Source organism: Erythrolamprus reginae, chromosome 6 (genome assembly GCF_031021105.1).
Source record: "Erythrolamprus reginae isolate rEryReg1 chromosome 6, rEryReg1.hap1, whole genome shotgun sequence".
Lineage (NCBI taxonomy): Eukaryota > Metazoa > Chordata > Lepidosauria > Squamata > Dipsadidae > Erythrolamprus > Erythrolamprus reginae.
Window position 1 is genome coordinate 23,280,836 of NC_091955.1, and position 18,167 is coordinate 23,299,002.

General features: G+C 37.5%; 1 protein-coding gene across 1 annotated transcript in view; it reads left to right on the forward strand.

Annotated features, from left to right (window-relative positions):
- Nucleotides 1-17,298, forward strand: part of LOC139168956 (polyamine deacetylase HDAC10-like) — a 24,402-nt gene extending 7,104 nt beyond the window's left edge. The window contains exons 2-13 of the mRNA XM_070754734.1: nt 607-666; nt 777-866; nt 1,470-1,576; nt 3,370-3,437; nt 5,484-5,769; nt 7,023-7,110; nt 10,691-10,776; nt 12,940-12,993; nt 13,264-13,345; nt 15,113-15,298; nt 16,678-16,843; nt 16,983-17,298. Of these exons, the coding sequence (XP_070610835.1) occupies nt 607-666; nt 777-866; nt 1,470-1,576; nt 3,370-3,437; nt 5,484-5,769; nt 7,023-7,110; nt 10,691-10,776; nt 12,940-12,993; nt 13,264-13,345; nt 15,113-15,298; nt 16,678-16,843; nt 16,983-17,008 (1,299 nt within the window). The 3' untranslated portion in view covers nt 17,009-17,298. The remainder of the gene's footprint in view (nt 1-606; nt 667-776; nt 867-1,469; nt 1,577-3,369; nt 3,438-5,483; nt 5,770-7,022; nt 7,111-10,690; nt 10,777-12,939; nt 12,994-13,263; nt 13,346-15,112; nt 15,299-16,677; nt 16,844-16,982) is intronic.
- The last annotated feature ends 869 nt before the right edge of the window (nt 17,299-18,167 follow it).

Below are 18,167 nucleotides of genomic sequence, written 5' to 3' on the forward strand. Positions count from 1 at the left end.
AAGGTTTTATGAAAAATTGGAAAGGGAAACAGTAGATCAGAAATCAAATCTTGATTTATTTTAGAAAGTAAGTAGTTGGATGCTTATTGCAGAACCTGTGACTTTCCAGATCTTGTTAAATTACAACTCACAACATCTTTATAGATGTGTACATTATACAGTGTTCCCTCGATTTTCGCGGGTTCAAACTTCGCGGAAAGTCTATACCACGGTTTTTCAAAAATATTAATTAAAAAATACTTCGTGGTTTTTCCCTATACTGTACCATGTTTTTCCCCACCCAATGACATCATATGTCATCGCCAAACTTTTGTCCACCTTTAATAAATATTTTTTGTTAATAAACTTTAATTAATAAACATGGTGAATAATAATCTAAATGGTTGCTAAGGGAATGGGAAATTGTAATTTAGGGATTTAAAGTGTTAAGGGAAGGATTGTGATACTGTTCATAGCCAAAAATGGTGTACAGTATTTACTTCCGCATCTCTACTTTGCGGAAATTCAACTTTTGCGGGCGGTCTCGGAACGCATCCCCCGTGAAAGTTGAGGGAACACTGTACTATAATATAAACGCTGTGTTGATTTTTTCCCCCTCAACTGTAGTTTGATCCAGAACTTGTGTTGATTTCTGCTGGATATGACTCTGGCATAGGCGATCCAGAGGTAAGCTCTTTTCTAAATATTGTTTTTCTTTCTTTTTTCCCCATGAAAACAGGCCTTTTTTAAAATAAAAAATAAAAATCCAACTTCGTTCCTGTTTGTTTTGGTTTTAGGGGCAGATGAAAGCAACTCCAGAATGCTTTTCCCATCTTACCCATTTTCTAATGAATTTAGCTCATGGAAAGTTGTGTGCAGTTTTAGAGGTATGGTTTCTATTACAATCGGATTTCCAATTCAATAAATATTATCAACTTTTTCATTATAGTTACTGTTTAAATTTTTCTAGAATTATGAATATTCACATATTGACACTAGCCTAAGAATATAGGTAGTCCTCGACTTATGATATATCACTTAGCAACCAATTAAAGTTCCAGTGAGCCTACCAGAGGAATACTTACAACCTGAATTTGAAGTTCCAATGGCCATTTTCCCATTCACAGGCATGTGACCTTACTTTGTGTGCTTGGCAACGAGGCCCCATAGGCCATTCCAGAGATCATAAATACATTTGAGGTTTGGAATATTGATAATACAATTCTTACAATTATATCACTTCTTTCTTTATGAAATGATATTTTATTAATTTTTGGTACCTTTTTCCTAATATTTTTTATTTATTTCCAAAGTTGAAATACAAAATCAGAAAAAAGGGGGAAAAGATTATATGCTTGGAGACTAGCTGGTGCTTATGAATTCTACTTGTTTATTTTCTTGTAATTTAACACGCAGATGATGTTGTTTGCTTACAATCTTTGCTTGGAATTTTGTATGCTCCTTTATATTTTGTATCTGTTTTTATTTAGGGTGGATATCACTTACAGTCTCTCTCTGAATCAGTCTGCATGACTCTAAAGGCTTTGCTTGGAGATCCTTTACCTCCTTTGTCTGGTGAAATGATGCCATGTTTGAGGTACATGTATGACAATGTTCATGTGTGTAGGCATGTAATAACTAAAAAGATAGAACTGCATTGGCAAAAGGCCAGTTCTAAAGAAGACTGTGGATGGGACAATCTTACAAAATTATTTCCATTAAGGCATTGTCAAAAAAGAAAAAAGCCAAAATGGTGATCATACAATTGAAACTACCATCTGAACTTTTTAAAATTTCTCTGTGTGCATGTCTGTACATAGGATTCCTCTATTGGCAAAAGTGCAAAGTCCAGCATACAATTAGGTTTTACTGTCTATCCAAGCCCTGCATTTAAATGCACCTTCTAACCGTTTTATGTAGGTTGACTTGTAGCAGACACATCCGTGAAGTTTTTAGAGAGGAGAGATTGGATGTACATTTCGTGTACCTGTTCTTTTGGTGCTTGGCCTATAAACTGTGTTGTATTGTTCCATCCAAAAAATCATTGCTCAGTGAGGAATCTGTTGAACAATGGTATACAATTATGACATGGATAGGTTATATATTTATTTTAATTTGAAGATTTCATATGGGGCACCATAACTTCAAACCAGTGTTTCTCAATCTTGACAGCTTGAAGATTTGTTGCTTCATTTTCCAGTATTTCCCCAACTGGCGTGCTTTAAAATTTGGGTGACCAAGACAGAAGCTCATATAGAAATGTTGCTCTAAAGAATGGGAATTTCTACTGACTTTCACTCTCTCTCTTGATAAATGACATAAAGTTTTGGCCGGGGTGGCGATCCTATGGCACGGGTGCCATAGGTGACACGTGGAGCCATATCTGCTGGCAGGTGAGCTCTTGCCCTAGCCCAGCTCCAGCATGCATGTGTGTGTTGGCCAGGAGGCTCTAGGAGGGTATTTTTGGCTTCCAGAGAGCCTCTGGGGGGATGGAGGAGTGTGTTTTTACCCACCCTCCGGCTCTGGGGAAGCCTTTGGAGCCTGGGGAGGGTGAAACATGAGCTTATTGGGCCCACCAGAAGTTGGGAAACAGGCCGTTTCTGATCTCCAGAGGGCCTGGGGGGGGGAAGCTGTTTTCGCCCTCCCCAGGCCCCTCCCCTTCTTTTTAACCCCCTTTTTGGCTGCAGTTGAAAAAAGGTGGCAATTTAGCTTCAACGCTCCCCCTCCCTCACAGAGCCCTCCTCGCCCCCTCCCCTTCTTTTTAACCCCCTTTTTGGCTGCAGCTGAAAAAAAGGTGGCAATTTAGTTTCAGCGCTCCCCCTCCCTCACAGAGCCCTTCTCGCCCCCTCCCCTTCTTTTTGTTTTTTGTTTCTGGGGTTTCAGCGAAGCTTTCCTGAAGCCAGGAGGGCGAAACTACCTCTCCTAAGACCAAAAATCAGCTGACCAGCGGGCGCATGCGCTCTGGAGCTGAAACCTAGCAGTCTGGTGTGTCCTCAGATATAGCTCCCCGCGCCATAGGTTCACCATCACGGTCTTATATGAAATATTTTTTTTCAACAAAAGAGGTAGATTTATTTTTGAAGTGTCTACATATTATAAAATCCTGGGAATTACAAAGAATGGTAGAAAAATATCATATTCAACCAGATGAGATTGTGAATATTGATATATGTACTTTATTTTGCTTTCATAATTTTAAGTTTATTTTAGATACCATAGCCTCAGGTTTTTCTGCCATGTATCATTGCAAATAACACTTATACAGATTATTATATTTAAAAATATAGAGGTCTGCGGAGAGGGGCGGCATACAAATCTAAATAATAAATAATAAATAAAATAAATAAAATATATATTCAAAGAATATGCATCCCATTTGATCTTTTTTAGTGCAAGGGAATCAATTGAGAATGTGAGAACTGCACATAAACCATATTGGAAGTGTTTGACATATGAAGGTAATGGCAGAAATTCCCATATACTGTATATATATATATGTGTGTGTCACATGTTTTTGCTGAAATTTGAAAATTAAGGGAGACTAGGATAGATTTATTTCGGCCTTCTTCTGGCCTCATCAGCTAGCTAGATGGAAAAATATTTTTATATATTGCTGCAGATTATGGAAAGTATTAAAACATTTCTGGATTTAGTTTACTATCTATCCTTTTCTTAATTCACAGAAATCTCACTCATCAAGTTTAAACCAGATCCTTAAGTAGAATAAGTTATCAAATTCCTATTTCAATTTAGAAGGAATATTACGGTAGAAACTAGATTGGCTAGATTTTAACATTGCTAGGTAAATTCACATAAATTGACAATATATTGACTAAATTAATTTAGTCAATATAAATTAACAACTTTACTTGGGGAAAAGGAATCCTCAATCTGAGTATTGCATTGGCAGTTCTGTGTTAGCAAAAACTTCAGAAGAGAAGGATTTAGGGGTAGTGATTTCTGATAGTCTCAAAATGGGTGAGCGGTGTGGTTGGGCGGTAGGAAAAGCAAGTAGGATGCTTGGCTGCATAGCTAGAGGTATAACAAGCAGGAAGAGGGAGATCGTGATCCCCTTATAGAGCGCTGGTGAGACCACATTTGGAGTACTGTGTTCAGTTCTGGAGACCTCACCTACAAAAAGTTATTGACAAAATTGAACGGGTCAAAAGACGGGCTACAAGAATGGTGGAAGGTCTTAAGCATAAAACCTATCAGGAAAGACTTAACGAACTCAATCTGTATAGTCTGGAGGACAGAAGGAAAAGGGGGGACATGATCGAAACATTTAATATGTTAAAGGGTTAAATAAGGTTCAGGAGGGAAGTGTTTTTAATAGGAAAGTGAACACAAGAACAAGGGGACACAATCTGAAGTTAGTTGGGGGAAAGATCAAAAGCAACGTGAGAAATTATTATTTCACTGAAAGAGTAGTAGATCCTTGGAACAAACTTCCAGCAGACGTGGTTGGTAAATCCACAGTAACTGAATTTAAACATGCCTGGGATAAACATATATCCATTGTAAGATAAAATACAGGAAATAGTATAAGGGCAGATTAGATGGACCATGGGGTCTTTTTCTGCCGTCAGTCTTCTATGTTTCTATGTTTCTAACTTGCCCTAAAGTTCTTTCTTCTTCTTTCTGAATTGTCAAAAGAAAGATTGACCATATAAAGGATGTCAGTGGCAAATTTAGCTTGAATAATTACAACAGTATATGTAGTTGAAATAACTGGAATTGAATTAATTTAAAAGAGTATGGGTGTATTTAAAAATATGCTGCATATTAAATATATACTTAAAGAGTGTATACTTAAAAATATCAACCAAAGAAGTGTTTTTTCAGAATGTGGGAGAATAAGCACAGGGAGTTACAACAAGGACATGATGCTTTGATTCATTAATGCAGGGCTGTCAAACCTCCTGCCCACAAGATGTATTACACTCTGGCCATGCCAGCGCTCAGTTTACAAAGGGGGAAAAAGTCCCTATTGGTCTAGTGACACTGCTGTGACTACGTGAGTTTGACCCTCCTGCATTAATGGAACTACATCATCTTTCTTGTAGCAGTTGGGAAAATCCAAGCTGCTTTAATCAAGTACTGTGATCCCTCTAACTTGAAACATTTCTACCAACACATTTTCAATGTAGGTGCAACCCATCTATCTGACTTTTACATAGCTCCAACAATAAGGGGATTATTCCATATTATATACTAGGCAACAAAAATGTAAAAACTGTCCATTTTCTATTAAAAAACAATGCTAAAATTTTGAACTAAACGAATAATTTTTGAGCTAAATGTGTTGTTTCCCCCAGAAATCTGAACAGATATTTGAAAATGTGGCAATCCCCAATCCCCAAGTATAACTAGCAGAATCAACTTTCCATAAATTGGATTTTGAGGCTTGTAATCCCAACAGATCTGAAGGCCACTGGTTTGAGGAAAACAAGCATAATTTGTCTTCACTGTGGAGATGGGCTGTGTTCTGTTGTCATTTCCAGGTGTAACTCCAGTGCAAGACCTCGGTATTATACCCTGTGGAGCAGAGAAAGCTGAACTTACACAAACCAATGTGGAACTCCAAAGTCTTGAAGAAGTTGGAAAGGGAGATGTCAATGAAGTCATCAAAACAGATAGGTTTTTGGAGACGCATATGAAAAGCATTTTGTCTTTGAAACCTTCTATTAGAACAGCAGCCGCTGTAGATGAGTGTGGTGCACACCTGCTCCCGCCAACTGTTCACATTCCAAAGGGCCTGGATGGGAAAGAGTTCAAAACTACTCTCAGGTTAGCCACACTGTTCATCAGCTCAAAACAGGGTCTGTCATGATACAACCAAATCTTTAATATTCAGCTTTCAATGAAAAACAAAGTTCAGCCTCTCCAGTTAGAAGGATTGGTGGCAAAAGCTTGCCAGTGTAAAGTACAGGAAGTCCTTTACTTACAACAGTTCATTTAGTGACTGCTCAAAGTTACAATGGCACCGAAAAATAAGTGAGTTGTGACCATTTCTCACACTTGCAGCATCCCCATGATCATGTGATCAAAATTTAGAAGCTTGACAACTGCTTCATATTTATGACAGTGTCCTGAGATCCTGTAATCAGTTTTTGTGACTTTCTGACAAGCAAAGTCAACAGGGAAGCCAGATTCACTTAACAACAGTATTGTTAACTGAACAACTGCAATTATTATCTTAACAACTGTGGGAAGAAAGATTGCAAAATGAGACAAAACTCAACAAATGTTTCCCTCAGAGACATAAATTTCGGGCCCCATAGTGGTAGCAAGTCAAGGATTACCTGTAGAAGATCAAGTAGAAGTGGCCTGTGATTATTTGTTTATTTTTCAAAATTATAAGGCAGCCAAACTCACACAGAGGTGTTTCCAGGCACTTTATAACATTTAAAAATTCCCCATATTAAAAAAACCTGATGACAACCCACCCTCCCCAGAGTGATAATCTGTTTAATCCAGAATACAAAAGTCCTTCTATATTTAAATTAACAGATTAACACAGTTGGAAGGGGCCTTGCAGGTCATTGTCCAGAGGTAAGCAAAGTTGGCTCTTCTATGACATGTGGACTTCAACTCCCAGAATTTCTGATCCAATCATGCTAGCTCAAGGAATTCTGGGAGTTGAAGTCCACATGTCATAGAAGAGCCAACTTTGCCAACCCCTGACCTAGTCCAACTCCCTGCCCAAGCCGGAGACCCTTTATCTGCCTCCATTTAGGATTTAACTCACAACCTCCTGATTGTGAGGCAAGAGCTCCACCCCTAGGCCACAGCAGCTGGGTTTTTATATGTCCCAAGAAGAAATTGCTGGGGTTAATTGATGTTGTAGTTAACATAAGATTCCTCCTGAATAATAGAGACAACACTTTTAGTGTACAATACGCAGAGTAATTTATAATGTGGGCAACATTTATATGTCCATTAAGAAGTAATAAATTCTTAACTCAGCATGTTGTTCAAGCATTACAGTTGTTCCGAATGTTCTGGTGTATAACCATCATTCAAATATATGTATTTCACAGTGCATTTGATGTGAAAAATATGAAAGAAGAAGCTCTAAACTCACTCCTGAACATGCTGGCTGTCCTTAACAAAATCATTAAAAAGGAGGTAATGTTAATCATTTGGAAAGCTGGGTTGATTCAAAATGGCATATTTTTTTCTAGTTGAGGAGGATTATATTTTATAACCTCACAGCCATTCCTAAAGGGAAGTTGTTCTTAAATTGAAGCTATGCCCTAAATTGTCTATGAAGATTCTCAGATATCCAAGTTATAGTTACGGTCAGTGTTCCCTCTAATTTTTTTTTTGGGGGGGGGGGGGGGGCGGAAAAGTATAGTATCTGAGCGGCAGTCCCTTCGGGACTGGGCGGCACATAAATGAATGAATGAATGAATGAATGAATGAATGAATGAATGAATGAATGAATGAATGAATGAATAAGCAAGCAAGCAAGCAAGCATGCAAGCAAGCAAGCAAGCAAGCAAGCAAACAAACAAATAAATAAATAAATAAAAAACCCACCCTGTTTTGCCTCAGAGAATTTCAAAATAAAATACTGTACTGTGTGTCTATAATAGTGAGCTCATAATAGGGCAACTCTATCAATATCAAAATGCCACTTAAATAGTTGAGCTAGTTTCAAACTAGATTTTGATTTTCTTTCTCTCTTCCTTACTCCCATTCTTTTTCTTTCTCTTTTCCTTCCTCTCTTTTTTCTATCTGTTTCTCTCTCTTCCTCTCTTCCTCTCTCTCTCTTTCCCTCTCACTCTTTCCCTCTCGGCTTCTGGGCAGGTTTGGAAAACTCTGAGTTGATGATGATTTTTAAGTGAGCGATTGCTCACTGCTCAGCTTAGAGGGAACTATGGTTACAGTATATCAAAAGTGGTTTTTATTTTTGAAGGAAAAACAAGACCCTTTGCTTCCTATCCTGGAAGCTTCATTAGTTGTATTACATCAGTGGTTCTCAACCTTTCTAATGCCATGACCCCTTAATACAGTTCCTGATGTTGTGGTGATCCCCAACCATAAGTCTAGTGCCAATTCTCCCAACAGAGCTTCAAGCTGATTGGCAGGAAGGTCAGAGATTCTCAGTTATGCTGTTTTTTTAAAAAAAGTAACTTGATTGATTTGGGGGGGGGAACAAGATATCAATGACTACTTCAGCTTCAACTACAACAACACACGAGCACACAACAGATACAAACTTAAAGTAAACCACTCTAAACTCAACTGCAGGAAATACGACTTTAGTAACCGAATAGTTGATGCATGGAACTCACTTAATAACTTTATAAAAATATTATATAAAATATTTAAATAATAATTGTCACATCATGATATGTATTTCATTATTTGCCTCGACCTTCCTGTTACTGTATACCTCTGGCATTATGACTTGTATACAAAAATCATGTAAGAGTTTGAAAAGGCCTAGATGGGATGTAGTCCATCTCCATTCCAAAGTAGACCATTTATTCATGCATAATCTTTGCTAGGATAAAAGTTAAAACAACTTCAAGCCACCTAAGTCTATTCTAATACAGTGGGTACCTCTACTCTCCATGACCAGGTTCATAAGTAGAAAAGTTTGTAATAAGAAGCAATTTTGCCCATAGGAATCAATGTAAAAGCAATTCATGTGTGTGATTGGGGAAACCACAGGGAGGGTGGAGTCCCTGTTTCCTCCCAGGAGATTGCTAGAGAGGGCCCATGGAGGCTCCTCCCCACCTTTTATGGCCCCATTTCCTCCCAGGAGATTCCTGCAGAGGCCTCACAGAGGCTTCTGCCTGCCTTTTCCGGTTACAGTTTCGGAGGCTCGGGTTTGTAAGTGGAAAATGGTTCTTGAGAAGAGGCAAAAGTTTGTAAGTAGAGGCACTCTTAGGTAGAAGTACCACTGTACCTTTGTAAATTAAATGACAATAATTATCTGCACATCTAATATGCACAAATGAATAGTAGAGAGGTACTGCCAAGTTATTAGTTTTTAGCTAATTAGTTAATCACATTTCTTTGTGCTAGCAACATGGTTTTTAGAATTGGAGTCCTTCTTTTTATACTTGGGGAAACCTAAGTTTCTTTCTATTTGCTCCATATCAAAATATTTTCTTTCTTTCCTTTTTTCTTTCTTTCTTCCTTCCTTCCTTCCTTCCTTCCTTCCTTCCTTCCTTCCTTCCTTCCTTCCTTCCTTCCCTTTATTAAATTACATGCCACCTAACTCCCAAAGGACTCCAGGCAGCTTAACAGCAGAATAAAATATTTAAAATATCCAAAACATTAAACCAATTTAAAACCATGGCTGGATCTCACCGATTACAGCCACAAGATCAACAGCCCCAGGCCTGCCGCAAAAGCCAGGCCTTAATAGCTTTTTGAAAGGCCAATAGGGTGAGGGGCAGTCCTGACCTCTGGAGGTAACTGGTTCCAGAGATCCAGGGCAGCCACAGAGAAGACCCTCATCGGCCCACCAGTCAACACTGTTTAGCTGACGGGACCTGGAGGACACCAACCCTGTGGGATCTCATCGGTCACTGGGAGTTGAGTGGCAGAGGCGGTCTCAAAGATAACCTGGCCCTACGCCATGTAGGGCTTTAAAGATAATGACCAACACCTTGAATTGCGCCTGTAGACCAATATGGAAGCAGTGCAACTTGTGGAGAATTGGTGTAATGTGGGTGTACTAGGTGTACCCACGACAGCTCACGTAGCTGCATTCTGGACCAGTTGTAATCTCTGAGCAATCTTCGAGGGCAGCCCCATGTAGAATTTGTTGCAATAATCTAATCAGGAGGCGACAAGGGCATGATTGACTGTGAGGACTGCCTCTCGATCCAAGTAGGGTCATAGTTGGTGCATAAGACGCACTTGTGCAAAGGTCTCTCTAACTACAGCTGTCAAATGTTGGTCTAGTTTTAGCTGTGAATCTAGGAGGACACCCAAATTTCAAATCCTTTCTGAGTGGGACAACTTCTCCCCCACCCAAGAGCCAAGGATGGACATAGTTTTCAGGAGGCAATATTCACAGCCATTCGGTCTTGTCTGGGTTGAGTCTGAGCCTGATAACTTCCATCCAGACCCTCACAGCCTGAAGGCACTGGAACATCATATCCACTGCTTCACTGAATTGACATGGGGTGGAGATATATAACTGGGAATCATCCGCATGTAAAGGCCTAGGGGGAAAGAATATCTCAGTTCCCCCATGCCTGACGGCAGAGGTTGGTTTTAAGGAGCTTACGAAAGGCAAGGAGGGTGGGGGCAGTTCTAATCTCCGGGGGGAGTTGGTTCCAGAGGGCCGGGGCAGCCACAGAGAAGGCTTTTCCCCTGGGCCCCGCCAAACGACATTGTTTTGTTGACGGGACCCGGAGAAGGCCCACTCTGTGGGACCTAACCGGTCGCTGGGATTCATGCGGCAGAAGACGATCTCGTAGATATCCTTCTCTAGATGTAATAATGGCCAAGTTATTCCTTTTGTGGCAGAATAGGAACATATCCAGACTTGATAACGTATATTCTTTTAAATGTCCAAATATTTTGTTTTGATATTAATTTTACAGTATTTGCAGAGACTTTATTTGTTCTTATAACTATACCAATCTTGACAGTCACATACAATACAGATATACATAATCTTGTCTGCAAGTAATATTAAATAAAATAGTAACATTTTAATTATTATCATGTTATTTAGGTGATCAATGGGCTTGCAGTTTCATCTACACCTTCACTTTCTTCTGCCATTGCGATAGCACATTGTAGAAACTGGAAGGTACCAAAGTAGGTATAAGAATGTTGTGCCTAATACTTTCTTGCACAGTTTTGTATTTAAAGGACAATGTACTAAATTATTATTCAAAAATGATTCAAAGACACACTTTGAATGTCACAGAAAGCACACCTCTTTATTGTTCATTGAAATAGTTGATTTTTTTTTAACCATCTACATGATCCTGAAAAAAAGTATTAATATTTTTAGGAGTCATACTAACTTTAATTAGCCATCTTTTGTAACCAAGCATAGTTTTTTCAGTGGGATCTTTGGTGTTCTCTGAACTATAGAGCCGGGGTGGCACAGCAGGTGGAGTGCTGCACTGCAGGCCACTGAAGCTGACTGTAGATCTGAAGGTCAGCGGTTCAAATCTCATCACCGGCTCAAGGTTGACTCAGCCTTCCATCCTTCCGAGGTGGGTAAAATGAGGATCCGGACTGTTTGGGCAATATGCTGGCTCTGTTAAAAAGTGCTATTGCTAACATGTTGCAAGCCGCCCTGAGTCTAAGGAGAAGGGCGGCATAAAAAACCTGAATAAGTAAATAAATAAATAAACGTAGTGGTTTTCTTGCAGACTTTTCATTACCAAATAGATTTTAGCTAGTTTGCCAATGAAACCTCTCCAAGAAAACCACCAAACTCAGAGAGCACCAGGGAACCCAAAGAGGAGGGGTGGGTTCCTCCCAGTTCGGGCCAGATCATCCGAGCCATTAGCGACCCGCTGGAGACGTGAAGATGGCGTCTGTGCCCTCATCTTTTTTCAGAATTTTTGGTGATTCTTTTTTTCACTGTATGGATGGCTTCTCATCCTCTGATTTGAAAAAAAACCCCTCCTGACCGCCCCCCAGGTTAATACTAATAAAGTTCCTCAGCTGTGTTTCAGGTTGAGACCACTTTCTGAGCATGCGTGGAAGTGAATTCGCAGGAGGGCATGTCGCAATATGAACCCTGCCACAGAGCTACAGATATTCTCTTTTATCAATACCTTTTCAGATTCTAAACGTTGAACCATTTTTGGCTAATGCTTTCAGTTCTTAACATTGTCTATTATTTAGGGACCTGGGAAAATTCTTGACAGATTTTGAAAAGAAATGCATCTGTCATAACCTGGACTATTTGTATACATATGCACTTTATATGCAAAATGAACAGTACTCATTTCTATATGAATAAACTATTTAACCCAATGGGATGTACTTCTGAATGACTTGTTCATAATTGCACTATATGCAATTTGATCCATTTTAAGAATACTATTAATGTATTTTACATGATAACAATGATACAAAGACTACATAGTTATGGTAGAAAAGGAATAAGTAGGTATACCTAGCTGATGGGTGTGCTGTGGTGAAAAACAGAGATTTGTTGCTACTGAATTAATACAAAATATGCTGCTCAAAAAAATAAAGGGAACACTCAAAAAACACATCCTAGATCTGAATGAATGAAATATGCTCATTTAATATTTCATTTGCACAACTATTCCATTTTCACAACAGTATGTGAAATGGATTAGAAATCAGTGTTGCTTCCTAAGTGGACAATTGGATTTCACAGAAGTTTGATTTACTTGAAATTATATTATGTTTTCTAAGTGCTCCCTTTATTTTTTGAGCAGTCTATATTACTTTGCTAGAAATAAATTAGACTTTGTTCATGATGCATAATATTAATTTATGTATTAGGAAACATTTGCCATATATGCTATAATCCTTAAATTTTGTAGTTACCATATTGTCAGAATTATACATATAGAATTATAAAAGAGCTCTTAATTTATAGGTTTAGATTACCAGTTCCTTCAGTGAATTCTCAGAAGTTGTTATTTATAGTGCAATTACAATGGTAGTTGACTATATATGGTTAATTTTGCTGGACTGTCAACTAGGCCAGTTTTCTTTTATGTAGTCCATTATATCAGATTACCTTACATAGACTAAGCTATTTATCATAAAGTTTTCACTACTGGTAATAGGCTAGTCTAATCACAGGTCAGTCTCTTTCAGTCCAGCATATCTCACAGGATTGTTATTGCAAGAAAAAGAAAGAGGAAGATGTATTTGGTAAATTTGCCATATTCAGTTATTTATAAAAAATAATAAAGGTAAAGATAAAGAAATAATTATTATATATATACATAACAGATCTTGAAATATTTTGTTGTGCAGAGTCCTGTGTGTATTTGTTGGTGACATGGACATGAAAATTGAGTTGGATGATGAGTAAGTATCAATATTTCAACCAGTTTATTTATAGTTGTGCAGTTGGTTCCAAACATGAAATTTTGCTAAGGTCAGTGGGGCTTTGTAAGAAAAAAATGGAACTTTGAATTTTTTTATTGGAATAATTTTACATCTAAAACATGCATTTGATTATAACAGTTCTTTACTTGTATATTTCCTGGATATATGTATTTGCTTTATTATTACCAGGGTGGCAACTATTTTAGAGAGATAATATTTATAGGACCTATTTTTAAAAATATTTTACAGCAAAGTCCTCTTGATCAATATCTGTCGTAAACGTTCTGAACAAGTTAACACCAAACACAATGTCTCTCTCAACTGGAAAGAAGTAAGTTTATTGTATTTTTTTTAATCACCCAAGTATGATTTAGTGAGAATGCAAGGATATAAATTTTGAGTTGAACTATATATTCAGCAATTTTCACTGATCTTAGAATGTGGATGGCATGCAAATATTTGAATATTGTCATCCAACTGAGAATTCTGCCTGCTGGAAATGTACAGATTGCTACCTAGAGTCATGCTAAAGTTTATTTATTTATTTATTTATTACTTAGATTTGTATGCCGCCCCTCTCCGAAGACTCAGGGCGGCATATGGGTGGGCCATAAATTTTACAACCAATCAATCAGGGTTATAGCAAATGCTATAAATATATCTGGGAAAAATTGAAGAACTGCTACCTGGAAGAAATTGGCACAACGTTTTTAGAAACTTAGAAACTTTAGCACAATCATTAACCCTTGCCTCCCCTACATGAATTAGAAAGGACTGAGGAAAGTCACAATTGTAAAATAGATGGTTTTTCCCACAACTGACTTCCACTTTTTTGGCATATAAGACGCACCAGAGCATAAGACATACCTAGATTTTAGAGGAGGAAAACAAGGAAAAAAGTATTCTGAACCAAATGGTGTAGTAATATATTATTTAATAAAATACCAGTGTAGCAGAATATTTTTTTACAACCATGTACACTTTTTACAACCATGTACATTTTTTACAAACTTCAAATTTGACAGCTTTAAGACTTGTGGACTTCAGCTCCCAGAATTCCTTCTCCAGTCATGCTAGATGGGGTAATTAGAAGGCAAAAACACCTGTTTTTGCAAAAAGGCCCATTTTTCACCCTTTCTTGCAAAAACAAGGCATGCAGAGGGTTTGTGCACTTAGGGTGTGGGGGAAGGCAAAAACTCAATTTTTTGCAAAAAAATGGCCCATTTTCACCCATTCCTTTTGCAAAAATGGGTGCTTTTGCCTTTCTCCACCCCCTAGGAGCATTCTGCAGGCTTCCCAAACCCTCTGCACAGCCCACTTTTGCGGAAAAACAGGCCCATTTTTAGCAAACGGGGCTTCGGGAGGCCAAAAATGGCTGTATTCGGTGTATACGACACACTGACATTTCCAACCTCTTTTTTGGGGGCAAAAAGGTGAAAAATATGAAAGTTTTTTAAAACGACATCTGAATCAGGTAAGTCTGATTATATTAATCACACATAAAGAATTAATTTATTTGATCACTCTGGGTTGCAGGAGCAACAGTTTGTTCATTCATTCAACCTATACTGTTTATTACAGTCAGAGACCAGAGACCAGAACAAATTTTAAAAAAACCCACTTCCAAGTCTTTACTAATGAAATTCAGCAGCAAAATGGCCAAATTTCAGCAGCATAATTTTGGGGGAATTTTTACAATATGAATGCACATAACTTGAATCTAGGAAGCCTCCAGTGTTTAAAGCAGTAAGCTAAATCCCCTCCCAATCCCCCCCCCCCCGAAAAAAATTTCCAAACACCTCTTTTGGTGAAATCACAGTCAGCAGAATGTGAACAGCTTCCCATCAATACATCACTCCACATAGAGGAAAGTAAACATCAAGATTCTGAGCATTCATATGCTTGGGCTGGAAAGAATTGCATGTTAGTGTCATGGCTCAATAGATCTGTTTGTTTTTTTATCCCTTTACATAAGTAATGTGTAAATATAGTTTCTATATTGAGAAATTAAGAAATTTAGTTTTGGATAATTTTAATATGCCAACATTTGTTACCAAATAAAACTTAAATATTTTGATTTTTTGTTCATTTTTGCAAGGATCCTAAAACCAACAACTTCTTCTCTGCTACCTTTGGATTTATTCTTCCAGTTGCATACAGCTATCAGCCTAATTTAACCATTGTAATTATTGGACCAAACCAGAACCTTGGCAAAAATAGAATTTCCTTGCTTATTAGCTTACTACAAGGATTAGCAGAATGTCAGATTCTCGCTGTGATACAGGTAAGTGGTTTTGCAAGAAAATAGCTTGTTTTTTTAGAATAAAGGATCCATTAATTCCTTCTAAAACCATCTATAGTTTCAGATTTTCTTGTTTTCCTAAAGCAAATACATGAAAAATTTAGTAAAGTGCTGTGGCATTTCAATTTTGGTTCTAACGGAGTGAAAGGTAACTGAAAAATTCAAAGAAAAGATGTGTTTTCTTTAAAGTGGTTCAGACAATAGTTTGTGTCTGTGTTCCAAACACGTTTTTGAGATTCAACCTGAAGAATTGCTCAGCTTTGCTTCTCTGTTTATCTATGTTCCTGTGCCTGGATCATGAACATACCAGTATGTGAAACAACATCCGTCCCAAATACAATGAATGATTTCATTGTGATTAGAATTTAGCGGAAAACAAATATGAAGCTTCTTATTAATAATTCAATTTTAATATATTTATCACCAGGGGTTATCAAACTTTACAACATTACAGCTTTCCATTGTGAGACCTAGCTGGTGCAGGCAAAGCAAGGAACAAAAGTCGGAGCAATTTTTGACAAGACACCATTGTCAAAGTCCATTCCACTTTGGGAAAACTTGTAACTATCCTACCCAGATAAAGAAAGTAGGGGAAACTGAGCAAGATTTTGATAGTGCTTCTGTTTCATTGCTCTAGCCCAGGGGTCATCAAACTTGGCAACTTTAAGACTTACGGACTTTAACTCCCAGAATTCTCCAGCCAGCAGCTGGCTGGAGAATTCTGGGAGTTGAAGTCCATAAGTCTTAAAGTTGCCAAGTTTGAAGACCTCTGGCCTATCCTGATTACACGTATGCATACAAAATCTTTGCTTCTCATCTAGGAAGCTTCTTCATAGAAAGCGAGAAGCTTCTTGGATGATAAAACAAACATTTTCAAGGGAAAAACGAAGTACAGTTGCCTTTTGGGGGAAAAAAACTCAATTGGGACTCTACAGATAGACACTTATGTAAGAAGTCCCACCTCACAAATCGCTGAGAGATTTCTCAGGAGTTCCACTTCCCAGTTGAGGAAGCCCGATTTATAGTATTTAAGATAACTGACTCCTTATTGGATACTGTATATTCCCGCATTGCACTAAGCGTGATGTGTTTCATTATGTCTTACCAAATAAATCCGATTTGTTTGGATTTGGAGAATATGCCAAGCTATAAACCCAAGTTTACCAAATGCAGAAGTCTGGTAATACGATTCACTAAACCAAAACCAAGCAAACTTCTATTATGGCTTAGTCCAATGATTCAATACATCCATTCAATAGAGTACAAATTCTCAGAAATGAAACTACAAGCAATAAAATGTTATTTCTTTTTTTTTTGAGATAAGTACACGTTTACGCAAGTGTTCTACTTTATTTTTAAAGGATACTGAAGAAAAAATAATGCAGGATATAGCCAACATCTTAACAGGTGACTTTATACCCACCTTTGGGAACTTTGCACCAGATTTACAGGAGAATGTAGAAGGAATGAAAGAATTAAGAGCGCAATTTCAACAGGAATGGAAATTGCTTCAGTGTTCATGTTCAGGTAATCAATCAGAGATGAATGAAAACAAAAAGTAAATCTTCATTACATTGAAATATCTTACTGCCGAGTTTTGAATTACTTGAATTAGAGATTCTCCAGAGGAACAAGATACACTACATTGTCTTTTTATTTTGTGTAGCAAAGAACTTCAAAGATGAAAAGTAATCTTGATTTCAAGAATCTCTTTTCTTCCACAAGAAAACAAAACAAAAGATCAGAACAAGATATACTTTATGAATAAAAGGGCACAAAATGTTTCTGAACTGTTTATATAATTTTTATATTGAAGACTATCTTCCAGCCTGTTATCTTCAGAAATGCTGTTGGCTTTGCTATAAAGACTTTTTAAAATTTTCTACAGCAAAAATATATAAAAATTTTATATGTATTGTATAAATGTATGAATATTGCATGAATACTGTATGAATTTGTGAATAAAAGGGAAACTCATCAAATTTGTAGATGACAATAGACTGGCAGGAATAGACAACACTAGGCTCAAGATCCAGATAGATCTTGACTGGTTTGAATACTGAGCCCCATAGTTCCCTCTAAACTGAGCAGTGAGCAATCGCTCACTTAAAAATCATCATCAACTCAGAGTTTTCCAAACCTGTCCAGAAGCCAAGAGGGAAAGAGTGAGAGGGAAGGAGAGAGAGAGGAAGAGAGGAAGAGAGAGAAACAGATAGAAAAAAGAGAGGAAGGAAAAGAGAAAGAAAAAGAATGGGAGTAAGGAAGAAAGAAAGAAAATCAAAATCTAGTTTGAAACTAGCTCAACTATTTAAGTGGCATTTTGATATTGATAGAGTTGCCCTATTATGAGCTCACTGTTACAGACACACAGTACAGTATTTTATTTTGAAATTCTCTGAGGCAAAACAGGGTGGGGTTTTTATTTATTTGTTTTTTTGTTTTTTTGTTTATTTATTTATTTATTATTTTTGTGCTGCCCAGTCCCAAAGGGACTGCCGCTCAGACACTATACTTTTCCGTCCCCCCAAAAAAAAATTAGAGGGAACACTGCTGAGCCCTATCTTAAAAAAATGAAAAATAAGAAAAAATTATAACTTTTATGCTTAGGCAAGAAAACTCAAATATACATGTATAGATTAGGTAAAACATGGCTTAATAGCAGTAACTAAGAGAGAGATCCTATAATCCTAGTAGACAATCACTTAAATATGAGCCAAGAATATGCGGCAGAGCTAAAAAAGGTAACATAATCTTAGGTTGATTAACAGGGATAGAATCAAGATCATGTGAAATAGTAGTGCCGCTTTATAAAGCCTTAATACAGTGGTTCTCAACTTTGGGGGTCAAACAA